Source organism: Staurois parvus, unplaced genomic scaffold (genome assembly GCF_062004578.1).
Source record: "Staurois parvus isolate SC_StPar_1 unplaced genomic scaffold, SC_StPar_1.0 ptg000475l, whole genome shotgun sequence".
NCBI lineage: Eukaryota > Metazoa > Chordata > Amphibia > Anura > Ranidae > Staurois > Staurois parvus.
In genome coordinates this window covers 2,573,183-2,591,822 of record NW_028318271.1, presented here as the reverse complement: position 1 = coordinate 2,591,822, position 18,640 = coordinate 2,573,183, and the positions used below count along the sequence as shown (strand labels likewise).

The following is an 18,640-nucleotide window of genomic DNA, read 5'->3' as shown; positions in this document are numbered from 1 at the left end:
GTAGCCCATGGGCCGTGGGTGGAGCCTCCAGATCTAGAACTGCATAGATATATACAACTGATACTAAAAGCACCTAACGGCATTATTTATTTTTAATGTGTCTGTTTCTCCCATATTTCGATAGAGCAGAGAAAGGTTAAAAAAACAAGTCTAAATATAAATGTCAAATTGTGCTCCACTATTACCTATAGTGACAAATCATAAATCTATATATACATGTGCTCCAATAAACAGTGCTATAATTGAATAAATCCACTATGTTCATATACATAGCCAACAGAAATGTCCATATATGATCCTTCAAAAATTCTTGTTCACTTAAAATGTATAAATTCAGTGCTTCTTAATTCACCTCTTATGTGAAATTCACAATTGTACTTGGTACAAAATAAGAAATTTAGCAGCTCACAAGTTTTGATTTTAAAACTTCAAGTCTGTTTTTTACATGAATCTGTGTCCCATACCAGAGGTTTCCCTTTACTGCTGTATAGAAGAAAAAAACATCAGTGAGAAAACTTCTTCAACGCCCTCTTTGACAGTTATCACTATAAGTGTATGTATACCCCAGCAACTAACATCACTTACAGTCAGGTCCATAATTATTGGGACATCGACACAATTCTAACATTTTTGGCTCTATACACCACCACAATGGATTTGAAATGAAACAAACAAGATGTGCTTTAACTGCAGACTGTGAGCTTTAGTTTGAGGGTATTTACATCCAAATCAGGTGAACGGTGTAGGAATTACAACAGTTTGCATATGTGCCTCCCACTTGTTAAGGGACCAAAAGTAATGGGACAATTGGCTTCTCAGCTGTTCCATGGCCAGGTGTGTGTTATTCCCTCATTATCCCAATTACAATGAGCAGATAAAAGGTCCAGAGTTCATTTCAAGTGTGCTATTTGCATTTGGAATCTGTTGCTGTCAACTCTCAAGATGAGATCCAAAGAGCTGTCACTATCAGTGAAGCAAGCCATCATTAGGCTGAAAAAACATAACAAACCCATCAGAGAGATTGCAAAAACATTAGGCGTGGCCAAAACAACTGTTTGGAACATTCTTAAAAAGAAGGAACGCACCGGTGAGCTCAGCAACACCAAAAGACCCAGAAGACCACGGAAAACAACTGTGGTGGATGACCGAAGAATTCTTTCCTTTGTGAAGAAAACACCCTTCACAACAGTTGGCCAGATCAAGAACACTCTCCAGGAGGTAGGTGTATGTGTGTCAAAGTCAACAATCAAGAGAAGACTTCACCAGAGTGAATACAGAGGGTTCACCACAAGATGTAAACCATTGGTGAGCCTCAAAAACAAGAAGGCTAGATTAGAGTTTGCCAAACAACATCTAAAAAAGCCTTCACAGTTCTGGAACAACATCCTATGGACAGATGAGACCAAGATCAACTTGTACCAGAGTGATGGGAAGAGAAGAATGTGGAGAAGGAAAGGAACTGCTCATGATCCTAAGCATACCACCTCATCAGTGAAGCATGGTGGTGGTAGTGTCATGGCGTGGGCATGTATGGCTGCCAATGGAACTGGTTCTCTTGTATTTATTGATGATGTGACTGCTGACAAAAGCAGCAGGATGAATTCTGAAGTGTTTCAGGCAATATTATCTGCTCATATTCAGCCAAATGCTTCACAACTCATTGGACGCCGCTTCACAGTGCAGATGGACAATGACCCAAAGCATACTGCAAAAGCAACCAAAGAGCTTTTTAAGGGAAAGAAGTGGAATGTTATGCAATGGCCAAGTCAATCACCTGACCTGAATCCGATTGAGCATGCTTTTCTCTTGCTGAAGGCAAAACTGAAGGGAAAATGCCCCAAGAACAAGCAGGAACTGAAGACATTTGCAGTAGAGGCCTGGCAGAGCATCACCAGGGATGAAACCCAGCGTCTGGAGATGTCTATGCGTTCCAGACTTCAGGCTGTAATTGACCGCAAAGGATTTGCAACCAAGTATTAAAAAGTGAAAGTTTGATTAATGATTTTCTGTCCCATTACTTTTGGTCCCTTAACAAGTGAGAGGCACATATGCAAACTGTTGTAATTCCTACACCGTTCACCTGATTTGGATGTAAATACCCTCAAATTAAAGCTGACAGCCTGCAGTTAAAGCACATCTTGTTTGTTTCATTTCAAATCCATTGAGGTGGTGTATAGAGCCAAAAATGTTAGAATTGTGTCGATGTCCCAATATTTATGGACCTGACTGTATTTACTTCTTTTTGGTCTTTTAAATATACCATTTACATTTCTTTATTATATTTATTCCATAAGTGCACAAAATACCTGTTGATGTAGCCAGAAATTGTGTGAGCTGATAACTTCCTGTGATCTCTGCCTGTGCACAAGGAGGGATTATGGAGATGAGAAGAGGGGAAGAAATAATCAGAAATGTAGTAGGCAGGGCTGACACCACGTGCTTAGGAATTCTGAGCTGTGTTGTCACGTCAAAGAGGACAGTAGGAGCATACTTTGTTTCTGTTTATTTCTGCATACTTTGTTTCTGTTTATTTCTGTACTGGCACCAAGTTTAAAAGGATAAAACATGGGGAAATGTATGTATATTCAAAAGAAGTACTAAATTAGTTTTTTGTTATTTTTGGTTTGACATATGCAAGTGTCCCCATTTCCCTTATATTCCTGTTCCTGGTGGCATCTCACATTTTTGGATTTTTCATCACTTTCGGTTCTGGTAACAATGGTCAGGATGACCAACAGATAGCTGGACTTTAGATACACTTTACAGCTATTGAAAAAATGTATGTTTGGCTAAGGTCCCTTCAGTTAAATAATACGTAAACCTAACATTTCATATTCCTGATATGTGCTTGCTGTAGCATTTACTTGTAACAAACTTGTTCTCTTTGTATTGCTTCCTTTGTGTGAAATTCCTGGTGTTCCTGCCAGTCCCTCTGCTTTCCTATTAAAAACTGACCACACTAGTCATGAGAACATGGTCAGTTCTCTAGCTATGCTAGAAACTCAACCTTCTCTCTTCCAACGATCAGACTTGTTCTGACACCCCCCCCCTGCACAGCCATTCCTTGGGAAGACCAGCGTGATGCTGTTTCTCCGCTCCCATCTCTGTGAGCTCCTTATGCAACTGAGAACAAATGTTTTGTTTTTCATTTCTGTTTTAAACTGAACGGGTTGTTTTACAAGGTGAGGGTCCACATATACTTTAAGAAATAAGAGAGAAACTAAGCAATGATCATGCACAACGAAGAAATGACAACGTAGTGGGAAGTTTCACATATCTTTCTTTGTCCATGGAAACTTCAGACCCGTGTTTCCATATGTTGCGATAATTCATCATAGAATCCCGGCAATCTCTCTGTGGAATTATGTAAACAGACCGCCGTATAGGAGCTGTACCATAATTAAATTGTAACTGGAAGCAGAAGCTGGAGCAACACAAGGATATATTGCACAAAGACACATCACTATGGGGGTCCTGCAGCATCTCAACCTTAATTCCACAACCCCCAAAGGATTATCGTCCCACAGCTCCTACCTAAATTTACAGAGCCACCCCTGCGAAGGAATCGTGCAGTTAGCTAAAATTGCAATAATTCTCAGGACTCTCATAACAATTTAAAGCAGATCTTCACCCTCTAAAGTATGATCCCTCCTCTGGTCCTCGGCTCGGATAGCACCTATTTTTTTTCCTCTACCTATTTTTTAAAATAAATTGATTGGTTCCCCCTCCTTGCAAATTATATGCACTGTCCTCCCTTTGTGACATGCATATCCCAGGAGACAAAGCCCGTCATTCAATAATAATGGAGGGGCAGGCCAAGAGGGGACATAATCGGGAGGCGCGCCGGCTGAACCTGAAACAGGTTGACATCATGCCAAAACACGGCGATGCGGGACCGAGCACTGCCAGAAGAGAAGGTGATCTTAATTGGACAACTCTGGATCCGCTGGATGGGTAAGTCTCTGAAATGTACAGAACTCAACACCAGGTAAGTAGGGATTAAAAAAAAATGAATTTAAAAAAAGAATTTCTCTATAAGTCAGGCCAAAATGTATTCTGATACATGGCTCTGGTAAAAAAAAAAAAAAAATTCCAATAAGTGTATATTAATGGGTTTGCGTGAAAGTTATAGCATTTACAAACTATGGGATATACACTAGTATTTTTTTTTATTTATTTATTTATACTAGTAATGGCAGCAATCAGCGACTTATTGTGGGACTGTGAGAATGCGGCGGGCAATCTGACACTCTCACTGGGGGAAACTGACTGTCACTGACATTACCAGTGACAGTAATACAGTGATCAATGTTAATAATATGCACTGTCACTGTACTAATGACACTGACTGGAAAGAGGTGTACATCCAGGTGCAATCAAGAGGTTAATTGTATACTTAACAATGTGTTATGTGTGTACTGTGTGCTGCTTTTTTACTACACATTGATTTTTCTTTTCACTGCTGACTCATACTGGTCAGACTGTGACCTGTACGAGTATAAAAAGGTCCTGATGTCTCCAACACCATCTATGGTATTATTGAGAGGAATTGTGCCCCATCGTTGGTGTCATTGCGAGGAATTGTGCCCCATCGTTGGTGTCATTGTGAGGAATTGTGCCCCTTCATTAGTGTCATTGGGCCCCATTGTTGGTGTCATTGGGAGAAATTGTGTCCCATCTTTGGTTTTATTGGGAGGAATTGTGACCCTTCGTTGGTGTCCGTGGGGGGAATTATGCTCTATTGTTAATGTGAGTGGTTTAAATAATGCCCCAAGGGCTGGATAAAAGCAAGCAAATGGCTCCATCTGGCTCCTGGGCCACACTCTGGATACTACTGCTCTAGGCTGTGATTCGACACAGCCTATCAGCAGGTCCTGGCCATGAATCATTGATCTGTTGACAAACGTCCACAGTGTCCAATCACAGCGGGAGCAGGCGGGCGGGGGCCCACCAGACGCCCACAAGTTGACAGCAATGTACCAGTATGTCGTTGTGCCTGTTGCTGCTGCCCCGTTGCAGTATATGTATTGTGACGGATTGGCAAGCAGTTAAACAAAAGGCACTTCTGTAGTGCACTAGACTACACTTACCATGTTTATCTATGACTGATCTTACAGACGCATAGGGGTTAATTTACTAATGACAATCAGGTGGTTCACTTTGCAAGGGAAGTTGCACTTTGTAAGAGAATTGTCCCTAGAGCTTGGTGAGTGAACTGAAAATCTGCTGACTTCCATCATCCAGTCATGTGCAAAAATGCTTTTTTAAAAATTTCCCTGCATGTGATTGGGTCTTTGTTGCAAAGTGAAACTCCTCCACATCCACTAAACTCTTGGGAAAATTCCCTTGCAAAGTGCAACTTCCCTTACAATGTGAGCAACCTATTTGACATTAGTAAGCCAACTGCAAGAAGAGCAGTTTTTACAGATGAATATGTGATGATGTTCTTTGAAATAGCAGTCATATTTCTGTAGTTAATGATTGGCCAACACTGCCTGCTCTATATTTAGGGCAATTGGGCAAATCATTATCCATCATCAGAAGGCAAATATTTTCAGCTCACAGGAGATCCTGGTTCCTTCTCATACACTTTACTCGGATATATCATGATGTAATTTAACAATTCCGTTGCCTTGGAGCCGTTTTGAAACTGATTTAAGAGATTTACTTTAGTTTTAATGGCCAGCTTTCTTTGTTAGCAAATACCAGGCCTATCTCAGGAGACATTCTAAGATACTAGGAGTGTGTAGGAGTTTCTACCTTCTGTTTCTGGAGCTGCGGCCTTCAGTGCATTATGTACTACCAGTAATGTTACGTTGATGAAGATCAAGCTGCATGAATTGCACGGGTCTGCTCAGAGCTCCGTAGCTGCCGTCTAGATCAGAAATGGATTTTCTAAGCTTGGATTTCCCATTTGTTTTAGGGGTTTGCATGAGGTTCCAGGTATTTTAAGGTTTATACATATCGCATCAGGAACTGGATTATGGCCAGCTACATTCATTAATGCGTTTTCTTTTTTTTTTGTAGACTAACGAGTGGAACAAAAATGACGATCGTTTGCTACAAGCCGTGGATCATGGGGAAACGGACAAAGTGTCTGCTCTTCTGGGGAAGAAAGGGGTGGTGGCCACTAAGTTGGACAGCGAAGGAAAAACAGCGTAAGTCAAAGATCTACCACCAGCAATGTACAGCAAAGTCTTATATTGAACAATATTGTTACATATTTAAGATAACCATCATCCTATGTATGAGGCAGGAGCAATCACATTGAGAGAAATTTGGAATCTACCATTGCCTTCACAAACCATCTGCTGAATGTCATTTCTTTCTGGTGACTCCCCCAAAAAAAGGCAGTGCTGCACTATTGATGGAGAGGTCTTAAAGGAGAAGTACAGCCAAAGCTCTTGAGGCATTAGATGTATTTTAACCACTTCCGATCAATAGGACATACCAGTGTGCTCTTGGGTTGATATCTCCCTGCAGCAATAATCAAGGTTTAATTTTTTCTTTCCCTACATAGTAAAAGTGATCCGAGCAGCTATAGAGCCACGGGATTACTTTCACAGGTCACCCGTCCTGTTAGGGAACCTGGTTAGAATGCAACCGGTCTGATCCAATGCTGTACAGAGTGAAAGGAAATGATGTTTCTTTCTTTGATGTCAGAAACTGGAACCGATGAGAATTTTGTCCTTCAGATGTGGTTTCAACAAGCCTTTACCAGCTTCTGAAAGCTTCTGACCAAATTGATCTTGCTTTGAGACCCCAGATTTCTCCATTAAAAGGACCTGTCACGGCCCATTCTATCACAAGCATGTTGTTCGCCCCTTGTGATAGCTATAAAGTTGATGCAAAAATAAATAAAGGTACAGTGTAATAAATAAATAATTTAAAGTTCCAATATGCTCGTGTGCAAATCCACACATGCACATAGGTCCCCCATGCATATGTAAATCTGACGTCCAGAGCGTCAGCGCAAGACCAATAATTCTAGCACCAGACCTCCTGTGTACCTCTAAACAGGTAACCTGTAAAGGCTTTTATAGCGTCACCTATGGATAGTTTTAGGTTCCATGATTTGTCACCGTTCCACGAGCATACTCCGTTTTAAAGCGTGAAATGTTAGGTATTTAGTTACGCAACCTAACATCATCTTTTATGGTATACAGACAAATTGGGTATTATATTGTGTTTGTGTGAACTACAACTCATTAAAGTGTATGTTTTCTAGAAAATTTACATTTGATAAACTGCTGCACAAATATTATGCAACATAAAAAATTGCAACAACAACCATTTAATTCTCCCAGGCCTCTACTTAAATATATATATATATATATATATATATATATATATATATATATATATATATATATATATATAATATTTAGGAGTTCAAAGTAAATTTCTAGCAAAAGATGCTGATTTTGACATGTATGAGAGGAATGTCAGAATTGGCCCTGGCTGGAACTGGTTAAGAATTAATACCGTATATACTCGAGTATAAGCCGAGTTTTTCAGCACATTTTTTGTGCTGAAAAACGGCCCCCTCGGCTTATACTCGAGTCAACGTCTGCAGGTGTGGGCGGGATGACATGCCGTCCCTGTCATCTGGACACACCCCCGGGATCAATCCTCGCCGGTGATTGGCCGCCGGAACTGTAGCTCAGGAGAGGCACACAGGCGCCCAATCACCGGCGAGGAGGTGGAGCTTGGAGAGGAGGAGCCGAGCGGCACCGTGAAGATCGAGCGAGTGAAGAGGAGGAGAGCGGCCGGAGAAGGAAGACATCTGACCGGTAAGTGTGTACCATGGGAGAGGGAGGGAGCGAGCGAGCCCAGGCTGGAGCAGGGGCACTATTCCTCCCCCCACTGACACCAACGATGGGGCACTCTTCCTCCCCCCACTGACACCAACGATGGGGCACTATTCCTCCCCCCACTGACACCAACGATGGGGCACTATTCCTCCCCCCACTGACACCACCGGCTTATACTCGAGTCAATAGTTTTTCCCAGTTTTTTGTGGTAAAATTAGGTACCTCGGCTTATATTCGGGTCGGCTTATACTCGAGTATATACGGTATTTATCTGCATTTACAATGTGAACAGGTTGATAGTCAAAAAAACACAACTTCAGCACTGTAGGGTGTTTCAGAAAACGATGCTGGCCACCATGCAGAATTTGCTAGTGGAGCAGACCTCTGCAGTAGGTGAAGGCTGGAATCCCTATGTACTGTAGCTGTTACAGACTGTGTTCAGTTACAGAATATTTTGACTAAGAATCCCCAGCTTGATCTGTTTGGGGGTTTTGGTTTTGAACATGTTAAGGAATCTGATGTAAACTTTGAACAGATGGACATGGCTATGTGGTTCAGCATTTTTCTACCCTTCTCAATTCTTAGTGTTCTACGCTAAATAGGGCGTCTCAGTTAAATGTCTCCTTTCTGTTCGTTGACCACAAAAATGTAGCAATCTTCTTCATGAAAGGAGTGAAAGGTTCTTTTATTTGAAAAGGTCCTGTAAAATATTATGAGCGCCTGAAATTCATTTCAGTTGCAGACTGCTCCTAGGGAAAAATAACTGCACATGTCTCCTAAATGGGCTGACCGGTGATTTCTTCTTCATTCAGGCATAGTTTACTGCCAGTAAAATCGTATGTATACCACCTGCAGAGCTGAGTGCAAGTCATAATTTTCAGTTATATTTTAGAAGCATGGGGTAGAGATAGACGGGTCACGAGCAAAGATGTACAGTAGTATGTTTTCCTTGTTGAAACTCCTAGTTAGTTATCCACATGTAATGGCTAACATACATTACAAACTGCATGTATACACGTATATAGCCACAATGATGAGTCTGCACTGTACTACATGGCCAGTCAGTCTCTATCAGGTAATCCCAAGATGACTACAGGCAATATCCACTACCTTATTGTCTCCACCTTTACCCATTAGTAGCAACCCTGGCATCCCTTTCTTTGGTGCCAACAACTTTAATAGCTCACAGTTGTGGTGCACACGCTTTGACTTTATTATGCACGTCTGCAAGTGGTGCAGCAGGGGCAAACTGACCATTTGGAAACTCGGGCACTGCCCGAGGGCCTGGGGTCAGTATGGGGCCCCATGAGATGCCCCTGGTACCTTTTTCATAGGATTTTTTGAGTTTGGGCAAGGACACAGGGGCCTCATGATCCCCTATTGCCCGGGAGCCCCATGAGTTGTCAGTCCGCCCCTGTAGTGCAGCCTGTCAAACTCTGCAAGAGTTAAAATTGCCACGGACATGAAGCAAAGAATCGCGGCCGCAGCATGTGTACAGCCCTGTCTGGCTGCAGTGAAATTTAGCTAGGCAGTCGGGGTGGTGGTACAAGTGCAACTCAACTGCCTGGAAATCTCACTGTCTGGCCACCTGTGTGAAAGAGCCGTATGTCAGCACCTGTGGTAGTGAGCTCTTATTGATCCTCAACTTGGGGTTCCCCATGGTGCGGAGTCTAAGCCCCAGCCTGCTTGTTCACCAGAGCCCCTGATGGTGGGGATGGACTTGCAGCAAGCTGGGACCAGGTCGCGGCCCCCAGGTATGCCCAGCTGAGGTTGAGGAGACCGCTTGCGGGAGCAGAGTATAAAGGGAGGAGACAAACGGAATCCAAGGTCAGGACAGGTGGAAAACAAGCAAGGTTAGAGAATGAAGCCGGGGTCAGTACACGAGTAGTCAATGTAGGATTCAGACAGTAGTAACACACGGGAGCTCCGACAACTAGGAAGTGGCCTAGTCTGAGCACGTCTTATTTAGACAGGGAAACAAGGAGGCGGGCCAGGAAGTGATGGAAGGAAAGGAAATAAAATCCAGAGGACAGCAGATGACACCCATGGATGAGCACAGACAAACATGAGAAGGGATCAGGAACAGGACTGCAGCAAGAAGGTAAGAACACAAACAAGAAACTGCGGGCTAACTTGTGACACCGTACACTTCTGCCCCAGAGCACATTCGTGCCTAGAACTGGATGGGACCCCCCAACCTGTGACTGGACAGTGAAAGGAGAAGGAGCTCTCTAATGAGCTCATCTCTCTATCACTCTTCTCACCAATCCATTACTCAGCATGCAGGTGTCTTGACATTCTTCAGGATTTGCAATACAGTTTTTTTATCACGGTGGCACCAACAGAGAGAGGCCCATCATTTCTTGGAATTTTTGGTGGACCGATCGGAGACACGCTTGTGTATGCATCACTATGGGGAGGACATGTGGATTTGGAAGCAGTGTTTCCTTTGACTTTTCTACCAACTGAGAGTTGCTTCCTGGCCATGGAAGCAGCTCCCTGCTAGCATGGACAATTTCTGTCCCTGCTTCCAATAATGGGACCTTCAAGGTGCTCATAAACCCAACACTTCCTAGCTTCTGGATTGAATGATGCCCAGCGCTCTGCACTTTGTGCAACATTTAGGATCCGCACCCTGCCAGAGGAAGAAGGTGTGGAGGACTTGTGATGTCATGCGACCAGACTGAAGAGACCTGGAAAAAAAGGTTTGTATAAAGAGTCGGGAGGGGGCTCCAATGGAATCCTGAGTCCGAAGCAGACATAGAAGCACCTTTATATTAGGACCATATTTAAGTAGAAGAAAAATCATCCTACTAGTTTGTTTTTGTATTTACTTAAGTACATGTATGAAGTCCAAACAAATAGGAGTACATACATGCCATGCAAATAATGGCATCTTGAGACCTCAGATTTTTAGCTTTTGCTTCTGTGATCAAGTGTTTAGGCAGGTCATTCAGCTGCCCAGGTTAGGGGTTAATATTTTTGCTGCCTTCCCTGATCATGTTCATGGTCTTACTTGGTCTTACTTGGCCTCCCTTCCTGTGACATATAAAAAAGAAGAGGTCCGGGCTAGGAGCGGGAACGAGTAAGAGACCAGGAACGTTGCAGAAACATGCTAGGATTTGTGGTTCACCCTTGAAGCACCAACTCATTAGGATCCCCATAACAATGGACACCTTCACTCGAAACTCTCCAACAATGGACTTTACCCAAAAGGACTCTGCATGTGTGGCTAAGCTGGGGCAGCTGCTACGAGAGTTAGTTAGGGAAAGAACGTTTTACCCTGTTGTACATGTTACACTGACTGTTCAGTAAAAGTTAAGTTACTCAACTGCTTTGAGCCTGGACTGAAATTGTTCAAGGGGTGCATGTTGTGTTTTGGCGTATCCTAAAAAACCTGGGTCTGTAATAGCACTTTGGGATATGTGTGACAGTGCTGCTAAAGGTTAACTCGAAAGGCAAGGAAGAGGAGGTAGTTGCCATGGGTAACCGAAATGAAGAACAGCTAAAGCAGCCATTCGATTGGCATGGTACCTGGTTAGGTGACAGGTTTTCTGGTAACGAGGGGTTCGGTGCTCTGACTCCTTCCCTAGCTGTCTGTTTCCTCCAATCATCAGGAGCAGACTACCATTTCGGAGATCTAAGGCCTGACCATTAGGTACAGGAAGGAAAGCATTAAAGTAACGAGTAATGGGAGTGAGGTAACAGAGGTACACTGGACTGGTGGAGTGAGCAAAGGCTCTGCACGTCCCTCCGAATGCAACCATACATCATTTACAAGTGTGAATTGTAATGGGCAAAACATCTCACAGAGAAACTTTGTACATTATTGCTGAGTGGCTCATCTCTGAGTTGGGGACTGCCTTAATGTTCAGTTCTTCATACAACCGCAGCCCGTACCTGGCCCCGGGAAATGGTGAGCACACCTTTGGGCGAGGTGTTACCCCATGTGCGCGGGCACAGAAGTGTTCCAGGGCTCCTCTGAATAGCCTGTTGGTGTCCAAAATGGTGGTATTTACTACCTAATTTAGCAGGACTTTCTTAAAGACACTGGGCACAATTCACTAAGCTGTATCTTGCCGCATCCGAGTATGCAGTAGGATACCGCAAAAAGAAAGAATTGCCAGCAATTAAAAAGATTATTTAAAAAACGGTGTGGGGTCCCCCCCCTCCACCCATACCAAGCCTTTCGGGTCTGGTATGCATTTTGAAGGGAACCCCCATGCCAAATTGTAAAAAAATAATGGAGTGGGGGTCCCCCCAAAATCCATACCAGACCCTTATCTGAGCATGCAGCCCGGCAGGTCAGGAAAGGGGGAGGATGAGTGAGCGCCCCCCCTCCTCCTGAATCATACCAAGCCACATGCCCTCAACATGGGGGGAGGGGTGATTCCCCCCCCAAGCACCTTGTCCCCATTTAGATCGGGACAAGAGCCCCTTCCCCACAACCCTGGCCTGTTGTTGTGAGGGTGGGCGGGCGGAGGCTTATCGGAATCTGGAGGGCCCCCAGATAAAGCCCACCCCCATGTGAATGAGTATGGGGTACATGGTACCGCTACAAATTCACAAACAAAAAAACTGTAGTGTGAAAAAGACAGAAGACAGTCTTTGACAAGTCCTTTATTAAAAGAAGGAAAATAAAAGAATGTCCCCCCGAAGTAGATCCAACGTTTGGCGTGGGGATTCCTCTCAAAATCCAGACCAAACCCGAACGGCTTCGTATGAATGGGGGGGGGGGACCCCACGCCATTTTTTTATTATTTTTTAATTGACAGCAATTTTTTTTTTTTACTTTCAGCTGTCAGTGGGGAACCCCGCTGACAGCTGATGACTCATAGGTTGTTAGGGACTCGGCAGCCACCCATTCCATAAAAACCCATGACAGTACTGACGGATACCAGCACATACTGCATGCCTGGACCACTACTTAATTATCGCATGCATTTAATTATTTATTTGCTTTTGTGAATTGACTTTAAGGTGTTTTTATGCAGTATTTACCAAGTGTTTTTGCTGTGTTTGGTAAATACCCCATACTAGCAATAGTGAATTGATATTTTCAATATCTCATGAGATATGCGGTCATGTGACTGACTTAACTCATGCAATAAGCTTTAGTGAATTGTGCCCACTGAGTTTGTCTGACCCTTAAAGTGACACTAAACTCTACTCAAGTATGTATTCTTAACTCAGAAAGTTCCTTCTATTGCTCTCAGCCTCCTCCAAATATACAAATTCCTCTTTTTTGCTTTTTTGATCTGACTTCCTGTTAGACCAGTGGTTATCAACTTATGAGCTCAAGGGGGTCTCAATTGAAGCCCCTAAAATCACCAAAGGTCCACACATAATGTCCAGTATGTGAAATGCTTGAGAGGATTGTCAGAAAATGCAGACCTAATGGAGAAAATGAGGATCAGAGAGTGTGGACATTTTACAATTTTGGCTGGGGATATGCTGCAGAAGACAATACGACACTGGGAACGTGAGGCCAGTAGAGATCAATGATGTTACCCTAATCAGTGTTCCCACTACGGACTGCTGAGGCCTGAGGGTTGCACATCATATACTTATACCCTCGCTCGGCAGACTGGTCACTGGGGTGTTAGAGGTTGGATACATACTTCACTCTCCATAGTCCCTCTGTATGTAGGAATGTAGCCACTTCTCTTGCTCACTCCCAAGATGGACTATGGACTATGGGATGTGTAGTGTGAATAGGCCAGTGTAGATGACTGCTACTAACCTGCATTGCTCGATCCAAACAAAGGGAAGTAAGAGGAAAAGGAGAGGGTCAGGAACTCACAGAGGACATTAAAAAGAGGACATTTTAATGAAAAATTGATTACAGAGCCATTAAAGCAGAACCTCACTCTCTCAATCAACATTGCCTAATTTGAATCCTTATGCTGCTAGCATTAGTAAATAGATAGGAAAGTATATTTACTTGTTTTAAACTTTTTTTGTTACATTATTTTTCAGTTACTTCCTGTTTTTTTGCCTAGGCCAAAATGATGTCATACATCCTAGGAGTCTTCAGGAGGGAAGGAGGGGCTTTCTCAGCTCAGCACAATCTCATGCCTTGCTGCCTGAGCTAAGGGCAGATGGATTCCAGGAAGTAAATGTTACATGAATCATCTGCCCTTACTCAGGATGGCCACGGCCAGAAATGCTAGCGGGTGTTTTTCAAAGGGATTTCTTATCAAAATACAGCATGGAGACATGGATGGGGGAGTTTGCTTTGAATATAAAAATTAATTAAATAGCATATTGATTTGTGGTGCTCAGAGGCAGTGTAGTTCCTAAGTAGTGGATGTGTATGGATTGTTTTTGGAGAATAAGGATCCCATTTAGCCCTGGTTCTCACCAGTGCAGCCTTGATATCGCTGTACTTCGCCACGATTTCAAAGCCGCAGATCAGTGCGATTTGCACCTCCGATTTCATTGCTGCTTGAGACTTCATTTAAAAGAAGTCTATGCAAGTCGCAATGACATTGGAAAAAAAGTAGTGCAGGAACCTTTTTCAAAGTTGCTGGGACATGAGTTGCAGCAATTTGAACGCTTCTATTGCCAACAATGTGCTACAACTTGTCACCCGATTTGGAACTGTCATATCACACTGGTGTGAACCAGGGCAAAGTATCATTTTAATGAAGGGTTGTATTTACCACGTGGTATATCTAAGACCAAAGCATTTTCGCTCTTAGTTTTGCACAGATTGGGGAGTGGTTAAAACCCTGGTCAGTTTTATTTTGCCCTCTAGATCCGATTGGGGAGACCTTCCTTCACTTCCTGTTCCATAGAACACAACACAGCAATTATCTCCCTAAAGTGAAGAGAAATCTACTTTTGGAACCGGTGTCCTTAGTAGAATATTTCCCCTTTCTTCCTATTTTGGTGACAACTCAAAATTTTGAATTTTCCTTTACTTTTATTCCGTGGCCACCAGGACTGATAGGGTAAATCTATTCAAGGGGATGGAGCCTTGCACAAAAGTCATTGTACTTAGAGTGGTGACCACCAGCTAAAATCCAGACTAGTCTTCTGAGTTAAGGTGGCCATACACTAGTAGAATTTCATTAGATAGTTTTTCATTTCAGAATGTTTGTTCAATTTATTAACTGTTAGTAGGGTCAAATTGACATTCGTTTTCAAACACAGTTACAAGAAAACTCAAAGGAGTCGAATGGAAATTTTTTTTCCAACACATTTCTAACAGTGAATGAGGTTTTTGTTCTGTAAAGTCCAATTTTTCCAAAACTGAATGTTAAAAGCAAACTAAATTTTTAAGTCCTTTTTCGAATGACAGGCCGTTGAATGTACTGAGTATTTTCGTACAAATTTTTCTCACTAGTAGATTTTTGAACAAACATTTGTACAAAAATTCTCATCAGTACATCGGATAACTTAACGAATGTTAAGAGCTTTGAAAAAGGTTTTCTTTTAACATTTACTTTTTGGAGCGAATAGACCTTTCAGAACAAAAAACACTTTAACTGTTAGAGATTCGCTCATTTGAGAGAAAATTTCCTTCAAATTTTCCTGTCGCTGCATTCGAAAACGAACGTCGATTTGACCCCACTGACAGTTAGAAAATTGAAGGGATCTTCTTAAAATGAAAACTTTCAAACAAACTTCTACCAGTGTATGGCCAGCTCTAGACTTCAATGCAGTTATGTCTGACAGGTGGTGGCAGACTTGCACCATGGCTGGCAGCAGACAATTCGTGGACAGGCAGTTCTACAAGTCATTAGATAGGACGATGACTGACACGTCTTCAGTGACTAAGGAATGGAGCCAGGAGAATGGAATTAATGTCTTCCCAATAAACACTTTAGCACTACTAGAACATAGGGCAGTGTACATGGGAACAGCTAAGCAGAGGAGGTTTCTCTAGATGTTATTATTTCTTCAAGTGTTCTTTAGAAGTGTGGAAACAAGAATTTCACCCCAGGCTAATGCCGATCATAGCAGGACACACTTCCTCTGTTCACTCTCCTGCAACATTGCATTCTGAAGTTAAAGCGTATCTAAACCCAAGAACAAAAAATGGATAGTATTGCAGCTTACAGGACCTTAGATGCGGGGGCTGAATTTTTCTTTTTTTTTTTACACATTTTTTCTTTTTCTAACCTAGTAATCCAGCCATTACCTCACTTCTTGTCCTAGGGTGACAACTGTACTGAGCAGTGCTATTACCCTAGGACAGAGAATGTGTTAGAACTACATACCACCTCCTTATCTTCTCTATAACAGGTGTAGGTGTTTTGTAGTCCACGGAGATAGCATGGAGCAATGCTAGAATGAGGACGTCTGTGACCAAGACCTAGTGAGCAGGGTGAAACGCATCAGTGGTGTGGCTGGAGCTTCAACTGAGACCAACACTGATACTGATATTCATTGGGCTGGTTTGAGCAGCGTCCATCTCCTTTGGATTGCTAACACTTCTGGATTTGTGTTGGGACGCCAGCTCCTGACTTCTGTGTACCAATCATAATGTATAAAAAAAAAATAATAGTGGTAACCTTAGATTGTACACCCCTTGAGGGTTAGGGACTGATTTGAATGTACAATATATATGTAAAGCGCTGCGTAAATTGACAGCGCTATATAAGTACCTGAAATAAATAAACACAGTACTGCTATGGTCAGAGTATGTAAAAAAAAAAATAAAAGTAGAAAAAATGTAATAAAAGAGAAAAAAAAAATTTTAATTAAAAAAAATTATAAACCAGTCAGTGTCCCTGATCACTGCCACACCAGCTACATGATGACATTGTACTGCACTGGTGACAGTATATGAAAATAAATTGTGAGAAATTTTTTTTTCTAAATTTCTTCATTTTCCAAAAAAATTGTGACCAAAAATCACAATTTTAGAAAACTCACCATGCCTCTTACCGAATAACTCATATTGGCTACTTTCCAAAAAAGGGGTAATTTGAGTGGGTATTTGTACTATCCTGGCATTTTTGGGCCTCAAGAAATGACATCAGCCATCACCAGTACATCAGGATTGATGATTTTTCAGATATATATCCCATAGTTTGTGGACTCTAACTTTTCTACAGACTAAATAATAAACACTGATTTGGGTTATTTTTTACCAAAGAAATGTAGCAGAGTCCCTTTGGCCTAATTTATAAAGAAAGATTACTTGCACAATTTTATAACAGAAACAAAAAAAAAAGTTTTTTTGTTAATTTTCAGTCTTTTTTAATTTTTAGCAAAAAATTAAAAAAACAGTAGTGATTAAATACCACCAAAAGAAAGATTTATTTGTGTGAACAGAATTATAAAAATTTAGCTTGGTTACAGTGTTGCATGACCGCGCAATTGTCATCAAAGTTCGATAGTGCTGAAAGCTGAAAATTGGCCTGGGCAGGAAAGGGGTGAAAGTGCCCGGTATTTAAGCGGTTAATGTTAGAGTTTTTACATAGACTTTAATAGCATTTGGAGGAATTAGATGTTTAAATCAAGTAAACTACTGTGTATCCTGAAGCTCAAACAATTTTTTTAGTTTTGGATAGAGGTGACGAATTAGAATCCCGACTGTTTGAACAAAGTGCATTCAGCCATGATCATCGCAGGTGATCTCTGCTTGTGCCACAAATAGCTGCCCCCACTGACAGCCTGTCATTACAGTGTACAGGCTCGGTGTTGGCTATCCTCTTGGAGCTGTCAAACTTTGCCAAAGGAATCAATAGATTCCTGCCATTGGGATTGGCACTGTAGCAAAACCCCTGTGTGAATGTAGCCTTAGAGGCACTGGAGAAGGGGATCTTTTATTCCCCAAATGGTGCCCCTTTTTTTCCAATTGCTGAATAAAATGTGTAAATTGGCTAAAGAATAAGTTCACCTTTAGTAACATGTAACATCTGGTGTAATATGTTACTAAAGCACCTGCCAGGACCCTGATTTGTTCTCCCATTGTGACAGCTGGCCTGGGGACCTTCTCCCCACACCCACTGTCACAATTCAAATACAGCATGGCCATTTAAGGCTCTGCCCACACAGCTACATCATTCATTCACAGAGTTCCATGAATGAGTGAACTACAAGTACCATCAGCAATTGCAGCTAACAGCTTGTAGATCTCAATGAACTGCAAGGGCGCTGGTGAGCGCTTGCATAGTTCATTGATTATTATTATATAGTGTTTATATAGCGCCAATAGGTTTGCTCAGCTCTGTACAATAAAGTGGCGGGACAGTACATGTTACAATACAGTAACAATACAATGCTCAAGGGGTTCGAGGGCCCTGCTCTTTCGAGCTTACAATCTAGGAGGGAGGGGGTAGAGGTACAGGAGGAAGTGGCTGTGGGGGATGGAATGGTAGGAGGAGTGGAGGAGATCGGCTGTTAGGTGAGGGTGGGGTAGGCTTCCCTGAAGAGGTGGGTTTTTAGGGAGCGCCTGAAGGTGAGGAGGGTAGGTGACAGTCTGATGGATTGGGGTAGGGAGTTCCATAGGATGGGGGAAGTCCTGGAGAAGTCCTGCAGTCGGGCGTGGGAGGAGGAGACCAGCGAGCTAGAAAGTAGGAGGTCTTGTGCGGAGTGAAGGGTGCGGGTAGGGTGGTATTTGGGTATCAGGTCAGTGAGGTAGTTTGGGGCAGCGTTATGGTTATGGATGGCTTTGTATGTCAGAGTTAGTAATTTGAATTTAATGCGTTGGGCAATCGGGAGCCAGTGAAGGGATAGGCAGAAGGGGGTGGCAGAAGAGGAGCAGTTGGTGAGGTGGATGAGTCTAGCCGCTGAGTTCAGGATAGACTGAAGCGGAGATAGTCTGTGATGAGGTAGGCCGGTGAGAAGGGAGTTGCAATAGTCCAGAC

General features: G+C 42.6%; 1 protein-coding gene across 3 annotated transcripts in view; it reads left to right on the top strand.

Annotated features, from left to right (window-relative positions):
- The window catches only part of RAI14 (retinoic acid induced 14), a 269,154-nt gene that overhangs the window by 162,128 nt on the left and 88,386 nt on the right, over window positions 1-18,640 (top strand). For all 3 annotated transcript variants that reach the window (XM_089689447.1, XM_089689445.1, XM_089689446.1), the window contains exon 3: window positions 6,028-6,158. In XM_089689447.1, the coding sequence (XP_089545573.1) occupies window positions 6,028-6,158 (131 nt within the window). The remainder of the gene's footprint in view (window positions 1-6,027; window positions 6,159-18,640) is intronic.